The sequence below is a fragment of the Balaenoptera ricei genome, chromosome 17 (genome assembly GCF_028023285.1).
Source record: "Balaenoptera ricei isolate mBalRic1 chromosome 17, mBalRic1.hap2, whole genome shotgun sequence".
Classification (NCBI taxonomy): domain Eukaryota; kingdom Metazoa; phylum Chordata; class Mammalia; order Artiodactyla; family Balaenopteridae; genus Balaenoptera; species Balaenoptera ricei.
Genome location: NC_082655.1, coordinates 67,125,973 through 67,147,886, shown reverse-complemented (window position 1 = coordinate 67,147,886; position 21,914 = coordinate 67,125,973). Strand labels below are relative to the sequence as shown.

The 21,914-nt window shown below is 40.7% G+C and overlaps 1 protein-coding gene and 1 long non-coding RNA gene across 4 annotated transcripts in view; one reads left to right on the top strand and one right to left on the bottom strand.

Annotated features, from left to right (window-relative positions):
* The window catches only part of LACTB2 (lactamase beta 2), a 42,539-nt gene extending 28,820 nt beyond the window's left edge, over positions 1 to 13,719 (bottom strand). Inside the window, exons 1-4 of one of the 3 annotated variants that reach the window (XM_059901293.1) lie at positions 13,475 to 13,719; positions 7,143 to 7,306; positions 3,311 to 3,346; positions 2,178 to 2,304 (exon numbers count right to left, since the gene is read on the bottom strand). In XM_059901293.1, the coding sequence (XP_059757276.1) occupies positions 2,178 to 2,304; positions 3,311 to 3,346; positions 7,143 to 7,306; positions 13,475 to 13,596 (449 nt within the window). In that variant the 5' untranslated portion in view covers positions 13,597 to 13,719. The remainder of the gene's footprint in view (positions 1 to 2,177; positions 2,305 to 3,310; positions 3,347 to 7,142; positions 7,307 to 13,474) is intronic. The other 2 variants (XM_059901291.1, XM_059901294.1) reach the window with 2 other exon arrangements.
* Positions 13,720 to 14,557: 838 nt separating this feature from the next.
* LOC132351522 (uncharacterized) lies at positions 14,558 to 21,878 on the top strand. The gene is made up of 3 exons (XR_009498366.1): positions 14,558 to 14,622; positions 16,731 to 16,811; positions 21,816 to 21,878. It is a non-coding gene; the product is annotated as an uncharacterized LOC132351522 (long non-coding RNA).
* Positions 21,879 to 21,914: the final 36 nt, after the last annotated feature.

Here is a 21,914-nt window from a genome sequence, read left to right as displayed (position 1 = left end):
TAGGTACGCTTTTGTTTGAATACTCTAATAAAAAGCTTAAAGTATGTGGTCTGTTAATGGCAGATGGGTAGCAGTAACTTCCAAGGACTGAATATTCTTAATCTGCAATTAGGTATAGATCCATAATTCTGTGATAACCGATAAACCAGTACTGTGATACCCACGCCTTTGAGACAGAAGACTCAAGGAACCACCTACTGTCTCGACCCCTTTCATTTTCACTAGGGCTGGTGTGTGATGGGCGAAATTCTGTATTGTCCGAGAATACCGAATACTTTTGGAAGTAGCAGCTATATGATGTTTGTTTTCCTTTGGTACCAGGAGCAAATTATACGAGATACTATCATATTTTCAACAAGAGCATTTAAAGAACATTCCCAGATATTAGTTGGTTTATAAATTAAATTCTGTCAATCACTGCATACTGAAAAAAAGGGAACGCTGGTTTGAAAGGTGGCATGGATACCCATGACTTCATTTTCTCTTTCTCATTCTTCTGTTCATCTACTCGCCTCTCTGGAGCTAGTAAATTTACTATGTGTAGGATAAATACCCATTACCTCCTAAGTGCCAGGGACTGAGGATCTAAAGATGAATCTGGGACCTGCCTGTGTCAGAGTGGCTAGCTTGTCATCAAACCTATTCCCTCTTTTTCCTGGGCACGAAGTTAAGCTCTATTTTCCTGTCTCTGCAAAGTCAGGAGTGGCGCAGGACTGAATTTATAGCCAATGCAGAGATGGCCGGGTCTGTGAAAACCTTCCAGGTAAGATCCCTTTCATGTTCCTTCTCCACCCGCTGGGTTGATGGAGGTGAGCACGGTGACCTTGGAAGCCAAGGAGTGACGTTAATGGAATCACAAGATGCACGGAGCCTGAAACCTCACTTACAGGAGGGTCACTCACTAGTCAGCACCCCGTTTTGGACTTTATGTGACTGAGAAGTAAACTTCTTTCATGTTTGAGCCATTATGCATTTCTGGGTTGGTTGACCATAGTGACTAGAATTAACTAATACTGTGAAGCTAAGGACTTGATTACCTTTTCAGGTACTTACATACAAAATTTAATACAAAATAATAAAAGGTTATAGGAAAGTTAGTGGAGGGAATAGTGAATTATGCCTGGAAAGGGTTCTTGAAGTAAGTAACATGTGGATTAGGTCTGAAGCACGAACAGATAAGAGTCTGTCAGGGAGACGAGTTGCGGGGAAGGGGCAATGCCTAGTACAGGGGAAGGCACGAGCAAAGGCACGGCCGCACAGAATGTCCTTGCTAACTGTGCCTGTGAGGGGAGTGATGGGAGCGAAGACCAGAGAAGTCTGGGGCCAGACTGTGACACGGTCAGGAGAACAAACATTACCTTGTGTGCAGTGAGGGTTGTTCCAGGTTTCAACTGACACGGGGAATGAAGGTCAGGTTGGAAAGGCGGGAGCCTGCAGACAGGAAGACTGAGCAAGAAGTAGTGGTTGTGGACATGCAGAAAGAGAGGCGACATTGCCAAATATTTCTGAGGTTAAGAACCAACCTGATTAGATGGGGAGGGCCGCGGGGAGGGACGCAGGGGAGTATACGGGTGAAGAGGAGTCAGCTTCTATCTTAGAAGGAAAAAAAAATCTTAAGTACTGAGAAAGTAGATGTTCTGAACTCAAAAAACAAGTACAAATTGTGGGGGAGTGAGAACCAGAATTAGTTAGTTCAGCTTTAAAGTTGACGAGTTTGAAACACCCTTTTGAATCCCTCTGATAGGTCACGGGGGATTATGGGTCTGGCCTGCAACGTGTTTACTTCAGGGATGGGTCACCTTTTGGAAGTGAGAGCACGAGAGAACCCTGAATTTAACTGATGGGTAGAAATCCCTAAATCACCCTAGCAGGAAATGCTAATCTATTTTTTTAAATTTAAATTTTATTTATTAAAAGAAGGTAATCAACTAATTCAAACAAATAATTTTAAAAAGGCGGATAGAGTGAAAACTCCTTCTCTTTTCCCCTCTTTCTCAAGCAACCCAATTTCTCTTCCCAGAGAAACAAATGTTATCAGATCTTCTGGATCTGCTGAGATATTTTCCTGAGGTATTTTCACTCAGACAAGCAAATATGTCTTGTCTTTTTACAACACATATACATAGACCCCTCCAACCCCCAGCCCCGCCTTCCCTGGCTCAAGGACGTTCACGTACCTTAGCGTGGCGCCTTCAGTCTTAATCACATCTCCATCTTTCACATAAACATACTGTTGCTCTCCATCTCCTACAGTTTCTTTTCTCTCGGGATTCCGTGGGAGTTTTTTAATGCAGTATGTAGTGTCTAGTCACAAAACATGTAAAATATATTAAGTCACACTTTAAATGATAATTTAGCCTTTTACGAGATCAACTTCCATAGAGCGAACACTTGAGATTGGCTGCAAAAAATCTTAATGGTAAGAGGCAACAGAAAATGGGATGAATTGTAGCAGCATATCTCTGGGATGGTAACTATTTCCTCCACCTTAACAAAAGAGTTTTTTATTCTCTCATGTCCTTCCAGGTCTACATAAAAGCCTTTGTGTTTTTCTAATCACTCCTCTTTTATATAAAAATTTGGAAGTGGCACTTCACAGTCTCAGCTAGGTTTGAGATCAAGATGGGTGTTGAATACTGTATAGCACTGGGAACTTTACTCAATATTCTGTAATAACCTATATAGGAAAAGAATCTGAAAAAGGATAGATATACGTATATCTATAAGTGAATCACTTTGCTGTACACCTGAAACTAATACAACATTGTAAATCAACTAGACTCCAATAAAAAATAAAGATTAAAAAAAAAAAGATGGGTGTTGAAGAGGCAGTAATACCAAAACTGGGAACTTTTCCCTATCTAGGTGCCTAACATAGAATAAAAGAGGTTATGGCATCATGGCAGTACTTAATAATAAAAGGATAATAGTATAAAGTTCTCTCTGTGAAAGCTGAAAGGAAGCCCCAAACCCGGGGCTAAGATATGAAACCATTAAAATAAATGTAACCCACAGTACCCTCACTGACACAAAGAAAATCAATTACTTAACCAATCAATAGCTGAGTGGCAATCATCTAACCAGTATACTATGCACAGTGAATACAAGCACCATGACACCAAAATGCTTAAAAACTGTCATAGTTGGGGGGAATAAAACACAAACAGGCAATAATTAGAGAACTATACTCAGTCCCATTTAAGGGATACTAAATGGACAATTCAGCTAATAAAAGCAGCAGGTGTTTAGAGAAAGGAGAAACAATTAGAAAGGGATTCACAGATATGATAGAACTTGAGGTGTGACTTACAGGATGAGTAGGATGGCAAAAGGTTCAGAGAAAGACCTGTAGGTAAGGGAAACAGCATTAGTAAAGGCACAGAAAGGAGGATGAGCGTGGCATATGTGCCAAACAATGCTACCAACTTGTCTAAAGCAAAACCCTGGCTGGAAAGAGTGGGACAAGTAAGGTGAGCTCAGATCATGGAGGGCCTTAAAGTGCCTTTCAGAGAACAGGGGGATTTAAACTTGACAGTATGTGGCTACCATACACTCTTTAGTAAGAAACTGAAATAGTGTTAATAGGTGGATTAGTATGGCAGCTGTAGGTGGGGAGACTGGAGAGGGAGAGATCAGAAAGACCAGGACGGGGTGACTGCAATAACCCAGCTGGAGGGTAATGAGCCTCAGGGCTACGGTGGTATCAATGGAAATGCGGAGGGAGAAAAAGACATGCAAAGGAAAACTGACAAGGCATAGAAATCTGGCTAGTAGGAAGGATAAAGGATAGAAATATCTCAAATATAATAAAAATAAAACAACAGCAACTAGACCTTCCCTCTCCAGCGCCAAATTCCATTACTTTGTATCTTGAGAGGCTGAAGCAAAAAATAATATGCTATTCTGGGAACTGACATTACACAGTAAGGCTGTCTTCATTCTAGAGTGAGATAGCAAGGTTTTTTTGTTTGTTTTTATTTGTAATCTGCATAATTTTGTTTTTCAGTAAAGAAGTGGAGATACTACATCTCTAGTTGTGAGGCAGATGATCCTTCCAGAAAACTCACAACTATCTCAAAATTACAAAACAAATGTCACACTATAAAATAACTCCGTGCCAGTTTTTAAAATTATGTGCAAATTTGAAAACACATATCCTATTCACAGTAGCAATCTACACAGGCAAGATGGAGAAGGGCATGCTGAAATCAATCATATAATAGTAATTATTATTTTAAATAAAAGCTTATTGAGATGTAATTCACATACTATAAAATTCACCCTTTTGAAATGTACAATTCACTGTTGTTGCTGGTTTTTTTTTTAGTGTATTCAAAGAACTGTACAACCATAACCACTATAAAATTTTAGAACATTCCGAAACCCTATACCCAATGGTACTCACTCCCTATTCTCTCCTTCTCACAGCCCTTGGCAACCACTTATCTACTTTCTGTCTCTATCATGTAATTATTTTAACAGGAGGAAACCCTCAGTCATTTAAGGTTTATGGATTATAATATCATTGCCAATGCTAATTATTTAAGCTGATACAAACATGTGATATTGCTCACGTATAATACTTTCTAATAAAAACACATTCTAATTGAATAGCAAGAAGCAAACATTTGACTCCTAGGACTCGGAGGTTAAATACATGGCAAAGGCCCAACTTCAGCTGCAAAATAATAATTATTAGATAACAAAATATATTTTACAAAATTTGCCCAAAACCAAGCCCAAACAAAAAACTTGAGCAGCCTGGGGCTATACAGTTCTCATGTCTGGTAAAATTCTGGCTCCCTGTAAGCCACTAGGAGTTCCCAAATCATACACTGATCATAGTTTAAATTTTTGTAGGCAGATTGCTTCAGAGTTACTGTAACTTCCCATAGAAATCTTATAAATGGCATTCATAATTTTGGTGTGGGCTGTAAAAACACAGGATGTTAGCATTGTAGAGTACTTGAAAAATTCTGCCACACTAATAGTTAAACAAAATTATAAAAAATTTAAACTAATAATTAAAATATGGCATAAAAAGAAATCATAAAGCAAAATGGAACAAGAATGCTAGCGATTAAGGATTTAGAGAATGAAGAAATACATGGAACTTTTGGGGGGAGATCCTGAAAGGTAACCCTGAACAATTTCAGTGCTGAGGGACTCAAGGTCTGCATGTAGCTGGTCTAGCTTCAATAAAGTTCAGAACGAAACACAACAAGCCACTTCTCAAACAAGTATTAAAGTTTTTGTGGCTATAAAGCATTGTCAAATTTCTTTTTGATTTTCTTTAAATCAACATAATAGGTATTCTATCATATAAGTATTCATTATTTGTAGGGAACCCCAAACTATTTTAATTTTTAATTTAAAGAAAGTGGGTCAGATGTTCAGTAACAGGTGAATGGATACACAAATGGTGGTATATTTCTACCATGGATTACTACTTGGCAATAAGAAAGGAACAAACTACTGATGCATGAAATGGGTGAATCTCAAAAACAAGGTGCTAATGTGCAAGAAGCCAGACAAAGAGTGATGCCGTATCCTTCCATTCTAGGAAACTTTAGAACACAGGCAAAACTAATCTATGGTGGTATAAAGCAGATGAGTGGTTGCTGGAGCTGGAGGGGGAATCACTGCAGAGGGGCATGAGGGGACCTCTTTTTGGGGTAGTGGGAGCGTTCTTTATCTTGATTGGAGGTGTCACATAGGTGTTTGCCAAGCTATACATTTTATGGGTACATTTCATGTATGTAAATTCAAGCTCAATAAAGCTGATTTATGAAGGAGAGAAAGGGGGCCATAAACATTTCAATTTTTCAAGCTGACCCGCATGCTAAAAGAACTGGCCAAAGCTAATTAAGGATCCTCAGCATAGTTTTTTAATTCACAAAATTTAATGATGGACAAGAGAAAGAAAGGTGAGGACAGGTCAGACTAAGAGAGAATGATTTCCTGCGGAGGGCAGTCCCTTCGGATTGGAAGAAAGGAGGTTAGAGGGTAAGAGAGTGAGGGGAGACAGGTCTTTACAATGGGCCGCCTGGTGATATTGGGGGCTGTGCCTGAGAATATCTTGGTGTCCCAATTATAGTCTCAAGGCCTAAAAAGATAGTTACAAACATTAAAACATACTAGTCAAATGCCTACATGCAGCCCTTTTGTGAATGAACGTTCTTGACCTCCTTGTCTTTCCTGTGCCTTGGACACACACAAAGTCCCACTCCAGTGTCTCTGCCCCGGCAATGCCCTCTGCTGGGTGTGCCCTCCTCTCAGACACTGTACAGCTCACCCCCTCTCCCTCCACCCCAGACACCACTGCTACCGCCCTCCTCTGCTTTACTCTCTCTCCCCTTGCCTTCATGTAGCTTCATTTTTCTTCATAGCACCTGTCACCATCTGACCTAAGATTCATTTACCATTTACCTTCCCAACTAGAACGAAGCTCCATGAAGGCGGTCTTTGTTTTGCTCACTGCTAGGTCCCGTGTGCCAAGAATGACACCGATTTAGCAGTGACTCCAGTATTTACTAAAAGAAAGAATGGATGGATGAATGAGTGGATGAATGGATGGATGGATGGATGAATCTATGTGTGTGACGGTGGGATGAGGGAATAAGGGAGATGGTAAGGTGTCAGTACTGAATAGGTTTCAGGGACAGAGAATTATCAATACAATGATCTTTCCCTAGTATTTCAGTTCATTGTGGTAATTGCCTTATGTTATGGAAGACGTGAGGTCACATTTAGAATGTGGACAAGAACATATCCACCTCACAGTACTCAGGCCAAATGTTCAGCACAGTGCCTGGCACACAGTAAATGCTCAACAGTAGTTAGTTATTATTAAATCTGAAAGAGTAATTGTCATACAAACTAAATTAAAACTGATCTTCATCACTGGCCAAAGGGGAAAAATAAGAGGGAAAAGAGATCTGAAACAGAAAATAGGACCTTTCCTTTCCTCCTCTGTTAAAACTGGGGATAGTGTTCAAGTTACAGTAATTTCTGAAAGTACCATTTAAATATGTAAGTAAGCTAGTAAATGGTTTACTAGCTTACTTAGCTCTGTTAACTGAAGTAAATTATTCCGAAGACACAGTTTTCTTCAATGAGCTTAATGAATGTTTTCTGTTTACCATTATTGATGTTTTTACAAATATCTCCTATGCCTCCGGTATGATCACGGTGCCAGTGGGTCACTATGATTTCCTGGATTGCTGTGTTAAATTCTGTCAGAGCCTGCTTTAAACAGATGATATATTCTGGAATTGCTGGTTCTCCAGTGTCAATGAGGATTCTCCTGAAAATTAAATGGAAGATAATCATACAGTCGGAACAGAGTTTGTATCAGCATATTTCTCACACAGATAATTTACATTACATTTAAGAAACTGCACAAATTGCCTCGCTTCCAACGTGCTTGAAAACCAGCTGTATGTTATTTCAGCTTAACTATAATCATCTCACCTTCAGAAAGTTCTTTGAAAAAACCTTACAAATGTGAGTCTGAACAAGGAATAATAGCAATGGTATTGAACACTTACATAGCACTTAAAAGAAATAAGGCACTGTTCCAAGCACCTGACATATTTTAACAATTGTATTTCTCGTAATACCGTTTTGAAGTAGGCTTTTCATTATTATATCCAGAAATTAAGTAACTTGCCCAAGGTTACTCTGCAAAGATAGGGCAGAAGCAGCATTTGCACCCAGGTATTCTGGCGCCAGAATACACGCTTTTATCCACGCTGCCTTTGAGATCTTTTACAACATCCTCAAATGTCTCAGAGATATGAAAGAATCTGATTCGATGGTATCCCTAAGGAAACCTAGTCTTCTGCACTATACACAAAACGGATCACTGAAGTTTTACACAGGCTGCCCTATGTGAAAGTGCAGGCAGCAGGGAAGTGTTGGGGAGTGTCTGAGCTGCTTCCTTTCTCTACTCAGACCACCTCATTAGCTATCTTTTTCTGCTTGTGGCTCTGAACCCACCTTCTACTTTGTTTGCCTTTCCTCACTATTTTATGGGATGATGGTCTTTCTCTCTGAAGTTTTCTGGAAGAAATCAGGGTGACATTTTCCTCCTCCAGCACCAATTCACTGACTTCTTAAATTCACGCTGTTTCACAGGAATCCCTCCTGAATTCAGGCTGGGGGAGAGATGATTCACCTTGATGCAAAGTTTCAGTCATTCAATTTGTGTATTAATTCATGAATAACTGTTTACGAATGATCTGCTATGTGCCATGCCTTTCTTGCAAGACAAAAACCCATCTTGCTCTGGAGAAACAACCTGACTTTGTACATTAATGATGATATCTGTAACAGCAATTTTAGTACATGAACGATGTTGTTAACAGCAATTTCAGTCATCTGACTCTGGTGGATGAATATTTAGGTAGCACAGGACTGAGGGCAGAGGAGACAAGAAAGGGAATAAAGTTTTCGATAGAGAGATTAGTCATAAACTCGGTAAGGAAGCGTGGCTTTAGGGGGACTCAGTTTCACAGTCACTTGTCCATTCAAGACACACTGTGCGTCTCTGGAGGAAGTGGACTCCATGGGAAACACCTAGAATCATTCTTCATGTGGCCTAAGTACAAGCTCAGCTGTAAACTGGAAAAAAAGGTTGTTCCCTCCTTAACAAACAGCAAGTCTATCAATGACGTCTGTGAAGAGTTGGTGCAGAGTATCAGACACTGTCATCTCTAGGTGGGCTGTGTCCTTCACAGCCCCAGACAATACCCCATCTTAGGATGTCATTTTGCAAATGCGAGTTATGCTAATCCAGGGGACAAGAGAAGAGTGCAGAAGCATCTGTACAGGTCTGTGACCAATTTATTCACCAGAGCACAGGGCCTGGCACGCAGTAACAATCTGCTACGTGAATGGAGAAAAAAATTCTTCAACTAACGGGAGTTAGTGGCATCAACTTCCTCATTTAGGTATTTTCTATCAACATTGAGATAGCTATTAAATGGCCTCTGTCAATTTGCTGTCCCTCTTACAAAATCATTAAGTACTTTCTGAGCACCTACTATAAACCCAGTATTATCTGGATGCTATAAGGGAGGAAAAAGTGAGTAAAGTAATAGCTGACGTGCTTTCCCCGTGCTAGAATTTAAGTACTTTAGATATGAATTTTCACTGAATCCTCATAACATCCGTCTGAAGTGAGTACGATACAACCCTCACTGTATAGAGAAGGAATCTGACGCTTAGCGAATCAACTGTCTTGTCCACAGCCATGAGCCAGGTACTGGGACCTGATAATCAGAGCCCAGCGTCTTAACCCCAACTAGTCCCCTAGACTGCCTTTTCCTATTAAGAAGAAATAGTATACTCACCCTCAAGGTATTTACAATTTTGATAGTAAAGATTAAAAATCCATCTTTTAGAGGTTCTTAGGCAGAGGAGGAACGTGGAAATACTCTTTGGAAGATCTGGCTATTATTGGTCCATTCAAATGTTTACTGAATACCTCTGTACTAGGCATCACAGTAAGTCTGAGTGCTTTAGGGAAATTCATTAGGCATCTATGGGCTGATCAGAAACGGGAAGGAAGACTGGTTAAAACTGCAGTTATCCAGCAGTAATAGAATCCTAACAGAGCAAATGAAGGGAAAAAGAGAATGCTCATTCATTCAGCAAATATTTACTGTACTATGTACAAGGCTCTGTGCTAGGTGCCAGAGATATGGTAATAAATAAGCCTTCATTGAATTTATATTCTAGTGGGGAGTGGAGTTGGGGAAAGACATTAAGCTTCTTCCTACACACAAAAAAATCATTTTATTGTTGACATAAGGGCCATGACAAGTATGGAATGCTAAGGCAGTGTATTACATTAACCTAACACAGTGTAAGGCGTCAGGGAAGGCTTTATTGAGGAAATGATATTTTAACAGAGCTCTAAAGGATGAGTGACGGTGGCTGGGTGAAGAGAAGGATAAGTGGGAGACAGAGAGGAAAGCAGGCATGAAAGCTCTGAGGCGGAGTGGATAGAGCCCATGTGGCCGGGATGGGAGAGAAGCTTGACTCAGGGTGATGAGATAGATCGGAGATCAGAATATCACAAGGCCTTCTAGTTTCCATTTTCCAAAAAATCCAACTCTGTTATGTTGGTGAGTCACAAAGTTTTAAATGCAGCCAGACACATCTCTTCTGTGACTTCTGATGTCAACTGAATTGCCACACCCTTACGAAACCTCTCTTGACAGTGACTAGATTAAAATCTTTAATTATATGGTTCCAGAACTCTAGACTTACTCTTCATCGGCCTCGTCAAATGGTAAATTATATATCCATCTTGGGGGCTATATGTTTTTTGTTGTTTTGGGTTTTTTTGGCCACACTGAGTCTAGTGGGATCTTAGTTCCCCAACCAGGGATTGAACCCAGACCCTCGGCAGTGAGAGCATGGAGTCCTAACCACTGGACCACCAGGGAATTCCCTGGGGGCTATTTGATTTATGGTATCTACAATTCGCCAAGCCAAGTGAAAGCAAAACTATTGTTATGTGTGTATTTTTTCTACTAAGTCCATAGGAGACTCCTAGTATATTGCCTGAGACACAGTAGGCACTTAGAAATTTTTCTACTATGAATGAAGGCTTTCTTTTTTTTCAAATCACATTTAAAACAGTCAGTAAGGAATATTATGTCTCCAAAAACTTTAAAAAAAATACCAGAGGTGTTTTATTAAAGGGCAACTTAATCAAGACCAAGTTGTATTACTACTTTACAAACAGACCTCATTTAAAGCATACTGCAAGGAAAAAAAAGTTTCAAGTTTCACCTACGTATAATAATGTCCCTTGAAATGTCACTTTGAAGCTCCTCCCATCAAGGATGGCAGTCTGTTTCCTCATCCTTTGGGTATGGACTTACACTGGGTTTTCCTACTGAAAACAGACTGACATGAACGTGATGGCTTGCCATTCGTAAGCCTCAGCCTCCGGGTCTTTCCGTGCTTCCTCTCACTCCACTGGAACCCTGAAACTAGCCAGTGAATAAGCTAGGCTACCCTGCTGCAGGATAAGAGACCAGAACACAGAAAACAAGAACCCCACAATACTCCTTTGGCTACGTGGGGGAGAATGGATTGAAGAGGGACAGAAGTAGATGCAGAGAAGCCAGACTATTTTAAAAGCCTAAGCAAGAGTTGTACTGGCTTGGACTGGGTGACAGCAGTGAAAATGCTGAGATCTTAATGGCTTGGATATGTGTGTGCAGGAAGCAAAGAAAAATGTCAAGGAGGGTACTTAAGTATTTGCCTTGATCAAACGTGGGGATGGTTCTCTTTACCAAGATTTGGATGACTGGAAGAAGACCAGTGGGAAACAATGAGTTTCAAGTGGCTGTGAGGCATCCAACTAGAGCTTTAAGAAACCAGTTGGCCATCCTAGTCTGAAGATGAAGCTTGGATTTGTCTACATTGGAGCTGTAAATTTGGGAGTTATTAATGAATAAAACAGGTGAAGCCAAGGAAGTAGACAAGATCCCCTAGGTAAAGAACATAACAATGAGAACAGAAGAAAGAGTAGGATTGCCTTGTGAAGGGCTCAAACACTTAAAATACCTGGTATAGAGGATGATTCTATTAAGGAAATTGTATAAGAGTAGCTAGAGAGGTGAGAGGAAACCAGGAGAATGCGGTGTTAAGCAAATCAAGGAGGGAGTGGTCAATAGCATCAAAAGATACTGAAGTTCAAATAAGATGGGAATGGAAAAATGCCATTGGGTTCAGTGATCCAGGAGGCACCTGTGATCTTAGTGGAGCAGATGGATACCATTATCAGAACCACTTACTTGGACCCAATTAATATTCATTTCTAGCCACCTAACATCTACTTTATACAGCAGAGCAGCAGCACCTGTACATTAACTTATTCTAGTTCAACTACATGGGTTCATCATCACCTCTCTCTCATCTATGAGTGATTCCACTGGCCGTTCCACTCCCTACGTTTTTGTGGGTAGTAGTCTAAGCAGTGTAAGATGGAAGGCCGTGAATCTGCTCTTCCCTCGATCAGTTTCAGGTTCCTCATGTCTTTTAGCACCAGCACCTTGCCACGCGGAGTGTGATTCTAGTGTTTAAAGACACAGTATGGATTTTTCATACAACATGGCCCCTAAACCTAAGCCAACTTCTTCATCTGGTTTTCAAACAGAACCAGTCATCTGTTTCACCACTGGAAGAAAAGCAGGCTGTGTTGAACTTACTGAGAGAGTACACTGATCTCCAACATGGTGTTTTCCTGAGAGACTTTCTAGGATAATTTTGACTACATGCAATTTTCATGTTAGGTACTGTCTTTTAGAGCTCGTTTAAGATGACACACTGAAAAGTGAAAAGCATACCTATGGACTTCCTAGGGTGAGGGAGTCTCAGCTAACCCAGACTCTACGCTAGATATCAGGTGTTTTTTCTGCTTAATTTTCTGTTCTCCTCGATTCCGGAGGCAGCTCAAAGCTCTGACCCTGCCTTGTTTACCCTGGACTCAACTTGTTGCTTTCTGCTTGATGTGCAGTACTTCCAGACCCTCCATCCTGCTGTTTCTAAAATTGTGATTTACTGGAAAAAGCCAAATACAGTGGATACTTCAAATGAAAGCCCAATAAACTATACTTATTAAACCGTTTTTAGTAATCAACTATATTTTACTAATTGTAACACGTCCGGACTGAACAATTAAATTCTGGGCTCAAGCGGAACTATATCTTATTTTCATTTTCTATTATCTAGAGTATACTAAAGACTAAGTACTATACAAAAATTGCTCAATGCACTTATTGTGCAGTAAATCACATGTTCCCATTTCTGCATAATTCCACTAAAACAGAATGCATCTGAACAAGAGAAAAATCTTAGAAATACAGACAGGTTATTCCCTCCGCAGAGCAATTTAAGTAAGGCCACACAACAGCAACAAAAACAAAGTTAGCTTCTCTTTCCCAAGACCTAGGGGGCTCTTCAACAGACTCGAGCAATTTGAAGCAAGAAAATCCTGCCCTCTGCTGCTGAGTTAAGAAAAAGGCCTCAGCACAACGAATCGCTTTTGCGAACCGAAGTTAAACTCCGGGCCAAACACCAGTGAAAGTCAGGTGTGGAAAGTAAACGCTTTCCTGGATTAACTCCAGGCGATTCTAGTTTCTCAACAGCTTAATCACGCTCATCCTGGCATTCCATATCATGCAAAGTAAATTAGGTCTCAAAACCACGAAGTGATTTTTTTCATTAGCCAGCTGTAAGCTAGACAGTTGACCACCCAGGGTGGTCGTGATGTGGGGGAGGTCCTGCACCTGGGCGTCTGCGGGTGGTCCCGCCCGGTTGGGGCAGGACGCCGTGGTGCCGGCTGCGGGCGCACAGTCTCTCCGCCCGCGGCGAGCAGCCCTCGCAGCCCCGGCTCCGTGCGTCCCGCGGGTCGGTGTGTAGGATGCGGGGTGGGAGGGGAAACGTTTACCTGGGGCCGGTCCCCACCAGGTAGGTGTTGGTGCCCTGCAAGGTCATGGGGCCCGGGTTACAGCCCAGGACGCGAATCACCCGACTGGACAGCCGTTCGACGCGCTGCAGGGCGGCTGCCATCTCCACCTCTGCCGCCCGCCCGCGCGGAGCGAGAACAGCCGCCGGAGCGCGGAACAAGCAACCAGGCCCTGGGGGCCGGGGCCAGCGGTCACGTGACGCTGCGCTTGCGGAGCGGGGTGGGGCTCTGCTGCTGGGCCAGGGGCAGAGGTCACGTGAGGCGCGGGGGCGGGCAGGGGAAATCAGCCGCCGTGCCGCGGGCGGGGCCCGGGAGCACGTGACGACGCGCGAGCGGCGCGGGAAGGGAGGGGGAGTCGGTTGCTGCGCGAGGGGCGGGGCCAGCGGCCACGTGACGCTGCCCGGGTTTGGCGGGCCGCAGGGCGAGGGAGTTCGCGGGTGTGTGGTGTGAGGCGGCCTGAGGCCAGGCTGGGTTCCCGGCCTGCGGGCGCTGCCGCCTGTCATAGAAACTGGTGCCTTCGCAGGAGTTTGTGTTCAGGCAGGCGAGTTCATTCAAGTGCACGAGAGACCTTTTAACCGGGGAAGTCTTGTGATGGAGCGAGGGGTTTGGGGTTAGTTACTGAGGACAAAATCCCGGGAAGGATCGCTCGTAGGGTTCTCAGGCGAGGGTGAGGGGTGTGTGTGTGTGTGTGTGTGTGTGTGTGTGTGGTGTGTCCTGTGTGTGTGTGTCGTGTGTGTGTGTCCTGTGTCCTGTGTGTCGTGTGTGTGTGTGTGTCGTGTGTCCTGTGTGTGTCCTGTGTGTCGTGTGTGTCGTGTGTGTGTGTCCCGTGTCCTGTGTGTGTGTCCTGTGTGTGTGTGTGTCCTGTGTCCTCTGTGTCCTGTGTGTGTCCTGTGTGTGTGTCCTGTGTGTGTGTGTGTGTGTCCTGTGTCCTCTGTGTCCTGTGTGTGTCCCGTGTCCTGTGTGTGTGTGTGTGTGTCCTTTTACAATAAACAGCAGTAACGAAGGCTTATTTAGCGCTTACCGCTGTGCTGAGTGCCACTCTCTCATTTAAGCTTCCCAACGTGAAGAGGAAGGCACTATTTTCATGTCCGTTTTACAAACGCAAGACGGAGACTTGGGGACTTGCCCAGGTGAGCGTTCTGGGAGCCCAGCGCCGCGTCTGAAGCCGTGTTCGTCTCCCTGCCGTGCGCCCGCACCGGCCCCGCGCCCGCGGGTTCAGGGAGCTCCTCTCCCGCCTCGCGCCGCTCGCCTACCCAGAGGAGCGGGGCGGCCTGCGTGTTGGGGGCTTGGGTCCAGGACGTGAAGGACTTATCTTTGTAAGGAGTCCTTTTCTAATCTGCTGAGCGTTAACTACCCCAGTGTTAACTAACCCTCCCCATTAAAAAAAAAAAAATCGAGTTACAGTGTACTTGAAAGGAAATGCACGGATCCCACGATCACTTGTATCCAGTTACGGCAAGTATGTAACCGGCACCCCAGACCCCTTTTTCAAAACAAGTGAGAACTTGACACTTGAGGTGCCTGTGGTTCTACAATTTGGACATGAGTTTTTTTTTAATATACAAAGATTAATTTTATTTTTATTTATTAGCAATAAACATGGACATGCATTTTTAACATCCTTTTTTTGTCAGGAATTCCTGAAGAAAGGACTCTTGCTATTTATACAGTATTTATTTTACAAATCATCAGTTTAATACTCCAAATTTCTTGAAAACACACCTGGATTATGTGTGACAGATTTCTTTGCCTGTGTCTCAAAGGTCTATTCTTCATGTGTTTCAAAAACCTTCACTGAAATAATCACGTAAATTATCCCCTTTGCAATGAGAAGGCAAGCAGTAAGTCCTTTAAAAATTGCTTGGAATAACCATCAGAATTCCCTACATCAGGTATTTTCAGCTCAGCAATATTTATATATTTGTCTGCTATCAGTTAATAGCTCTTCAGGCAAGAAGCTATTTTCCCTTTCTAAAAAATCTCTGCTGGAAAAGTCAGCAAACCTTTGAGAAGAGGGTGGAACTAATTACATGGGCAGCTCCATTCTCTTGTCCCTTAGCTTTTTTTTTTTTTAATTAAAATTTCCCTTGTGCCTTCCATCAAGATTTTATTGAATTCATTGTCAAGCTCTTCACTGGGTAGATGAAGAAATGGGCCCAACAAATAATTTAAAAGTTAAGTGACTCGAGTAGAGTCATAGAAGGAGACATTAGACACTAGCAGAAGAGGAGGAACAGAGGGTAGGTAATGAACTTGGTTTAGACTAGTCTAAATTGAGGTGATTGTGGGATATCCCCATCAAGAAATCTACAGACAGATATAATGGGTTGAGCTCAGAAGAAAGATACAGGCTACAGAGAGAAAATTGAGTCTTTGTGAATATGTTTAGCAATGAGACTTGAAGTTTAAGTTCCTCCCCAAGAAATAAGACCAATGATTCTTACATTCTGTTCAGTTACATTTACAATAATTTATCCTCTACCTATAACATGTAAAGTATTGTAGATGTGTGGGTGTGTGTTAAAATGAATAAGATAGTTAGCTTTCTAGAGGTGTGTTAACCAGGAAGGAGATGTATATGATCTTATTTTAAAGCATATGTGGGTAAATCCTAGAGAAGTATAGCTAAAGTGATGGGATTGCAAGGAGGAAGGAGAGAATCAAATTGATTGGAAAGATCTGGGAAAACTGAGAGGGGGTGGGTTTTGAGCTGATTCTTAAGACATAGAACTTCAGGAAGATGGAGGTAGAAGTAAATAGTAAATAACCTTGAGCAAAGGCTTGGAAATAGAAGAACTGTAGTGTTTATTTTCAAAATAGAAACCAACAATTATATGTTCTTGGGGCATAGGGTTTGAGAAGGTATATACAGTTTGAAAAAACAGGTAGGCTCTGTTAATGATAAATTCTTTATTAGAGTATTTCAGATTCAAGAATCTCTCTCTCTCTCCCTTTCAAACATGAATTGTCCACTTAGATATACTGTGAGGCAAATTGTATCTTCTTAAAACTTAATTGATAATACAGTAAAGGCTTGTAACCTAGTCAACCTGTAAAAGGAGGCATGTAATTCCTTCCCCCAATGTGATGGTTAAAAAGGAGTGTACTGTGGTCACAATGATACAGACTCTGTTTTCACTGGATTAGAAAATCCCACATATGACTAACAAGTGATTTCAGTTTCATTTTAGTTTCGATGTTCAAGGTTTACACATCCCTTAATTATGCTTATTTTCAGTGAAGAAGAAATAAAAGATTCCCAGGATGAAGATTTTCCAGAAGGGACTTTGAGTTAAAGAAGACTTCTTATATGTAACAAGTAAGCCCGTATTTTACGTGTTAAGTTTGATTGATAAATGAAAGTTTGCTCGTTTGTATTTCTTTCAGGTATCTTCTTTATTGCGAAGAGATCATCTACAGTGGGCAAAGGTTATGTATTTTGGCTGGCAGCCAGGTAGCCACACAGCTGGGTTGACCTCTGAATTAAATTGTATTGAAACTGTCCTATTACGTCAGTAAGTGTCCTGAATTCTCTAAGTGAAGTCAAATTTTGTAGGTGGCATTATTTCTGCTAAGGTGGTATTGGAACAGTGATCAAGTGTAGGGATAAAGATGAACTATCCTTCATACAAGTTATACTACTATGTGGTTACTGAAGGAGCTGCAGGCCCTTTTTTATGACAGCTGCTATGTTTATTATGTACTTTGCTGTGTAGTTTTCTTTCTAGTTGGCGTTATGTTCTGTTTCACTAAATTAGGAATTTAGAAGTTGCCAGATCAGATTAGTTTATTGAGTCTGATGTTCTGCCAGTAATGCAATTTCTAAGTTTCTTAGAAATTATTTTTTCCCATCTTGTAAATCTTGTCTCAAAATGGCTAGTGTTTTCCTTATCTATGCCAGGTAAAGGAAGCTCTCTTTGTGGGGAGAGTGATTAAGAAAGGCACACATGGAGGTCTACCTCGTTTTATTGCACTTTGCTTTATTGTGCTTCTCAGATATTGTGGTTTTTACAAATTGGAGATTTTGGCAACCCTGCATTGAGCAAGTCGACCAGCACCATTTTTCCAACAGCATTTGCTCCCTTTGTGTCACTGTCACATTTTGGTAATTCCCACAATATTTCAAACTTTTTCATAATTGTTATATTTGTTATATATTGTTATAGTGATCTGTGATTAGTGATCTTTTACTTTTTTTTAAAAAAACCCCATTTATTTATTTGGCTGCGCTGGGTCTTAGTTGCGGCACGGGGGATCTTTTAGTCGTGGCATGCGAACTCTTAGTTGCGGCATGTGGGATCCAGTTCCCCGACCAGGGATCGAACCCAGACCCCTGCATTGGGAGCATGGGGTTTCACCCACTGGACCACCAGGGAAGTCCCAGTGATCTTTTACTCTTGCAAAAAGATTTTGACTCGCTGAAGGCTCAGATCATGGTTAGCACTTTTTAGCAATTAAGTATTTTTAAATTAAGGTACATACAGTTTTTAGACACAGTGCACACTTAATGCACAGGCTTTTAGACAGAATTGCACACTTAATAGACTACAGTATAGTGTAAACATAACTTTTATATGCAATCAAAAAATGTGTGTGACTCACTTCTTGCGATATTTGCTATATTGTGGTGGTCTGGAATCAAACCCTCAATATCTCCGAGGTGTGCCTGTATATTAAAATCAGTTTACTCATTAGAGATAACTCACCTAAATACCAACATCTCTAAGCCTCAGTTCCATGATCTGTAAAATGGGACCAATGATACCCTTCTTATAGAAATTTGTGAGAATTAAATAAAGTTTGTAAAACACTTCACACATAGTAAATACTCAGCAGTGGTAGCTACTGTTCTTACTATCTATTCTTCCACTATATATGGCAATATTTTTTTTCCTAGATAGTAAAGCTTAGGAAAGTACGTTTTGTTAAATGACGTTAAAACAGGACTTGGGTACACATTAAACACATCCAGTATAACCATGTTATGGCATCTGCCAATATTCTGTGGAATTTTGTTCTACATGTTCAAAATCTAGTACATTAGACTTCTGAACTCACTATTCCTTCCACCTGGCAATCTTTTTCATATGACAGCCACATGGCTAATTTCATTACTCAAATGCCACCTTCTTAGTGAGGCCTGCTCTGACCATTCTAATTAAAATTGCAACCTGTGGTGCACCTGCCTCTACTCCAACTCCTGATTTCCCTTAACATTGCTCTGTTCTTTCTGTAGTGCTTATCACCTTCTAATATGATACCTAATTTACTTATTATTTTTATCGTTGATTGACTATCTTTCTCTGCTAGGATGTAAGTTCCGTAATGGCAGGGATTTTTGTCTCTTTTGTCACATGATCTATCTCAAGAACTTAAAATAGCACATGGTAGGTTTAATTAAGTATTCAATTAAACAGAACCTTGTGATTAAATCTCATCCTCCTAAGCTCCATGCTTATACTGGGCATGATGTCTTTCATTTTAAGATTAGAAACTTATTGCAGGGAAATTCATGGCCTGCTAGATTAGAAATGCTCAGATTTTAAAATTATATTTCCATCCTGTTTGGCCACAACATTCTTGACAGGAAAAGTAGTGATAATGAGCTTTCGTTTTTTTCTGTAAGAAGAGTGAAATATCTTTTAATATTATTCTGAAGACTTTTAAACAAAATACTTAAAAGTGCTAAAATGACAAGAACACTTAAGTATTAGGTTGTGTGTTTTTTTAAGTAACACTTTCTCCTCCTAGTTTTTAAAGTAATAAATGTTCTTTATAGAACACATAGGGTGTTAGTCTACTCAGGCTGCCTTAACAGAATACAACAGACTGGGTGGCTTAAGCGACAGAAATTAATTTTTCTTACAGTTCTGGAGACTGGAAGTCCAACATCAAGGTGCCAGCAAGCTTGGTTTCTGGTGAGGCCTCTTTCTTTGGATTGCAGATGGCTCCTTTCTTGCTGTGTCCTTTCTTATAAGGACACCAGTCCTATTGGATTAGGGACCCATCCTGTGACTTCTATTAACCTTATTACCTCCGTAAAGACCTATCTCTAGATACAGTCACATTGAGGGTTAGTACTTCAACATATGAGTTTTGGGGGGAAACTGTTCAGCCCATAAATATAGAAAAGAATGAAGAAGAAAAAAATCATCTATAATACCATTAATTCCCCAGATAAAATCACTGTTAACATGTTTTGTATTTCTCCAGTCATATTTCCTTTGCATTTTCAAAGCTTTGAGATTATAACATAGTATTTTTTCACTTAACATTCTTTAAAATGAAGTCAGAGATTGCAAATGCAGATGCTTACAGATATCAGGCAGACAGGCAAGATAATAATGATAACTAACATTTATTAAGCCCTGACTATGCTAGGTACTTTTCTAGAGGTTTGTATGTATTATATATATTATCTTTCTTAACCTTCACAGTAACCCTCTGTCGTATATACCATTATTATCTCCATGTTTCAGAGGAAGAAAATAAGGCAAAGGGAGGTAAAGGAGCATATTTAAGGACACAGAGCTATTAGGTAGGTGAATTGGCATTGAGACCCAGCTGTTGAAATGACTGAAGTGGGGTGGCTGGCTACTGTGGTGAACTTGAGAGAGCCTGTGCCGTTAGGGGCGTGCCCACTGCTCATGAGGGAATGATAGTCTACTGTAGCAGATCTTTGAGTTTTTCAGTAGCAGGGAAAAATCTAGATTTTTATATGAAATGTTGGCAATTACTTAGGGACTTCCCTGGCGGTCCAGTGGTTAGGACTCTGCGATTCCACTGCAGGGGCACGGGTTCGATCCCTGGCTGCACAGCATGGCCAAAAAGAAAAAATAAAAAATTAGGACAGTTAAAGAAACCACTGTTGAGTCAGACAGATCTCATCTGCAGATTGCTTTCAGCTTATGTTTATAAAATAGGGTTCATAATAGTAATATCTACCTCCTAAGTTTGATGTAAGAGTTAAATGAGGACATTTTATGTACAACATTTAGCTCAATGCCTGGCACGTAGTGGTAAGTAAATGTTAGCTATTATTAGTAGAATAAATACTTTCTCCAGTCATCAAAATTCTTTATAAATATCATTTACTATTGTTTTTATTTTAAGAAATTATATAATACATTAGTACATGTCTGTTGTAAAAAACTCAAACAATATGAAAGAATATTTAAAGGATTAAAATTGCATTTGCTTCCTACTCCCAACTCCTTTCCCCTCTCCATGTATAATTAGGAAGCATATATTGCAATATGCTATATGTATCCTTTTGGTACTTGCTTTTTTCACTTAATGTGTCTTGAGATCTTCCGAAGTCAGGTTATATAAAGCTACTTCATTCTTTTTAAAGATTGCATGGTGTATTCTTTAGTATGGATGTACCATAATTTATTGAATTAGGCTTCTCAATTGTCATTTGGGTTGCTTTCAATTTTTTGCTATTTTAAAAAAGGTTCTGCAAAGAGCATATATCTTTGTGCACATTTGTAAGTATTTCCCTATGCTTGATTCTTAGATGGAATTGCTGTATCAAAGCATATTAAGAATTTTTGGGACTTCCCTGGTGGCGCAGTGGTTAAGAATCCGCCTGCCAATGCAGGGGACACGGGTTCGAGCCCTGGTCCGGGAAGATCCCACATGCCACGGAGCAACTAAGCCCGTGTGCCACAACTACTGAGCCTGTGCCCTAGAGCCCACAAGCCACAACTACTGAGCCCGCGTGCCACAACTACTGAAGCCCGCGCACCTAGCGCCCGTGCTCCGCAACAAGAGAAGCCACCGCAATGAGAAGCCCACGCACTGCAACGAACAGTAGGCCCCGCTCGCTGCAACTAGAGAAAACCCACGCGCAGCAACAAAGACCCAACGCAGCCAAAACTAAATAAATAAATAAATAAATTAATTAATTTAAAAAATGCTTTAAGAAAAGCATATTAAGAATTTTCACAGCTACTGTACCTTTGTTAAATATATTTTTAGTAGCTTTGTAATATTCCATTTTATGATTCTACCATTATTTATTAATTCCTTTTGTTGACACATTTAGATGATTTCCAGTTTTTTGCCATTATAAATGGTCCTGTGGTAAATGTCTTTGTGAGCAGGTTATGTGTTTTAAAAGGTAAGTAGTCTGAGAGGAAGTTATCAACTATTAAGTATATCTCTGACACTTTACTTTCCCAAAGCTATATATTATAAAAAGTATATTTAGTGATAATATATTATTTTTAGAATAAGTAGGGCTTTGATAAAGTCATGGCCTAGGGTTTTTAATATTATACTCAAGATTTTTAGAATCTTTTATGATGTTTCATTTTAGGTGTTGTCAGCTGTAATGAAGAACACTGTGAGACAGAAGATTGAATAAAGCCTTGTAACAACTGGATTAGAGGTTTAGAAAAAGTTAAAATTAGTCACT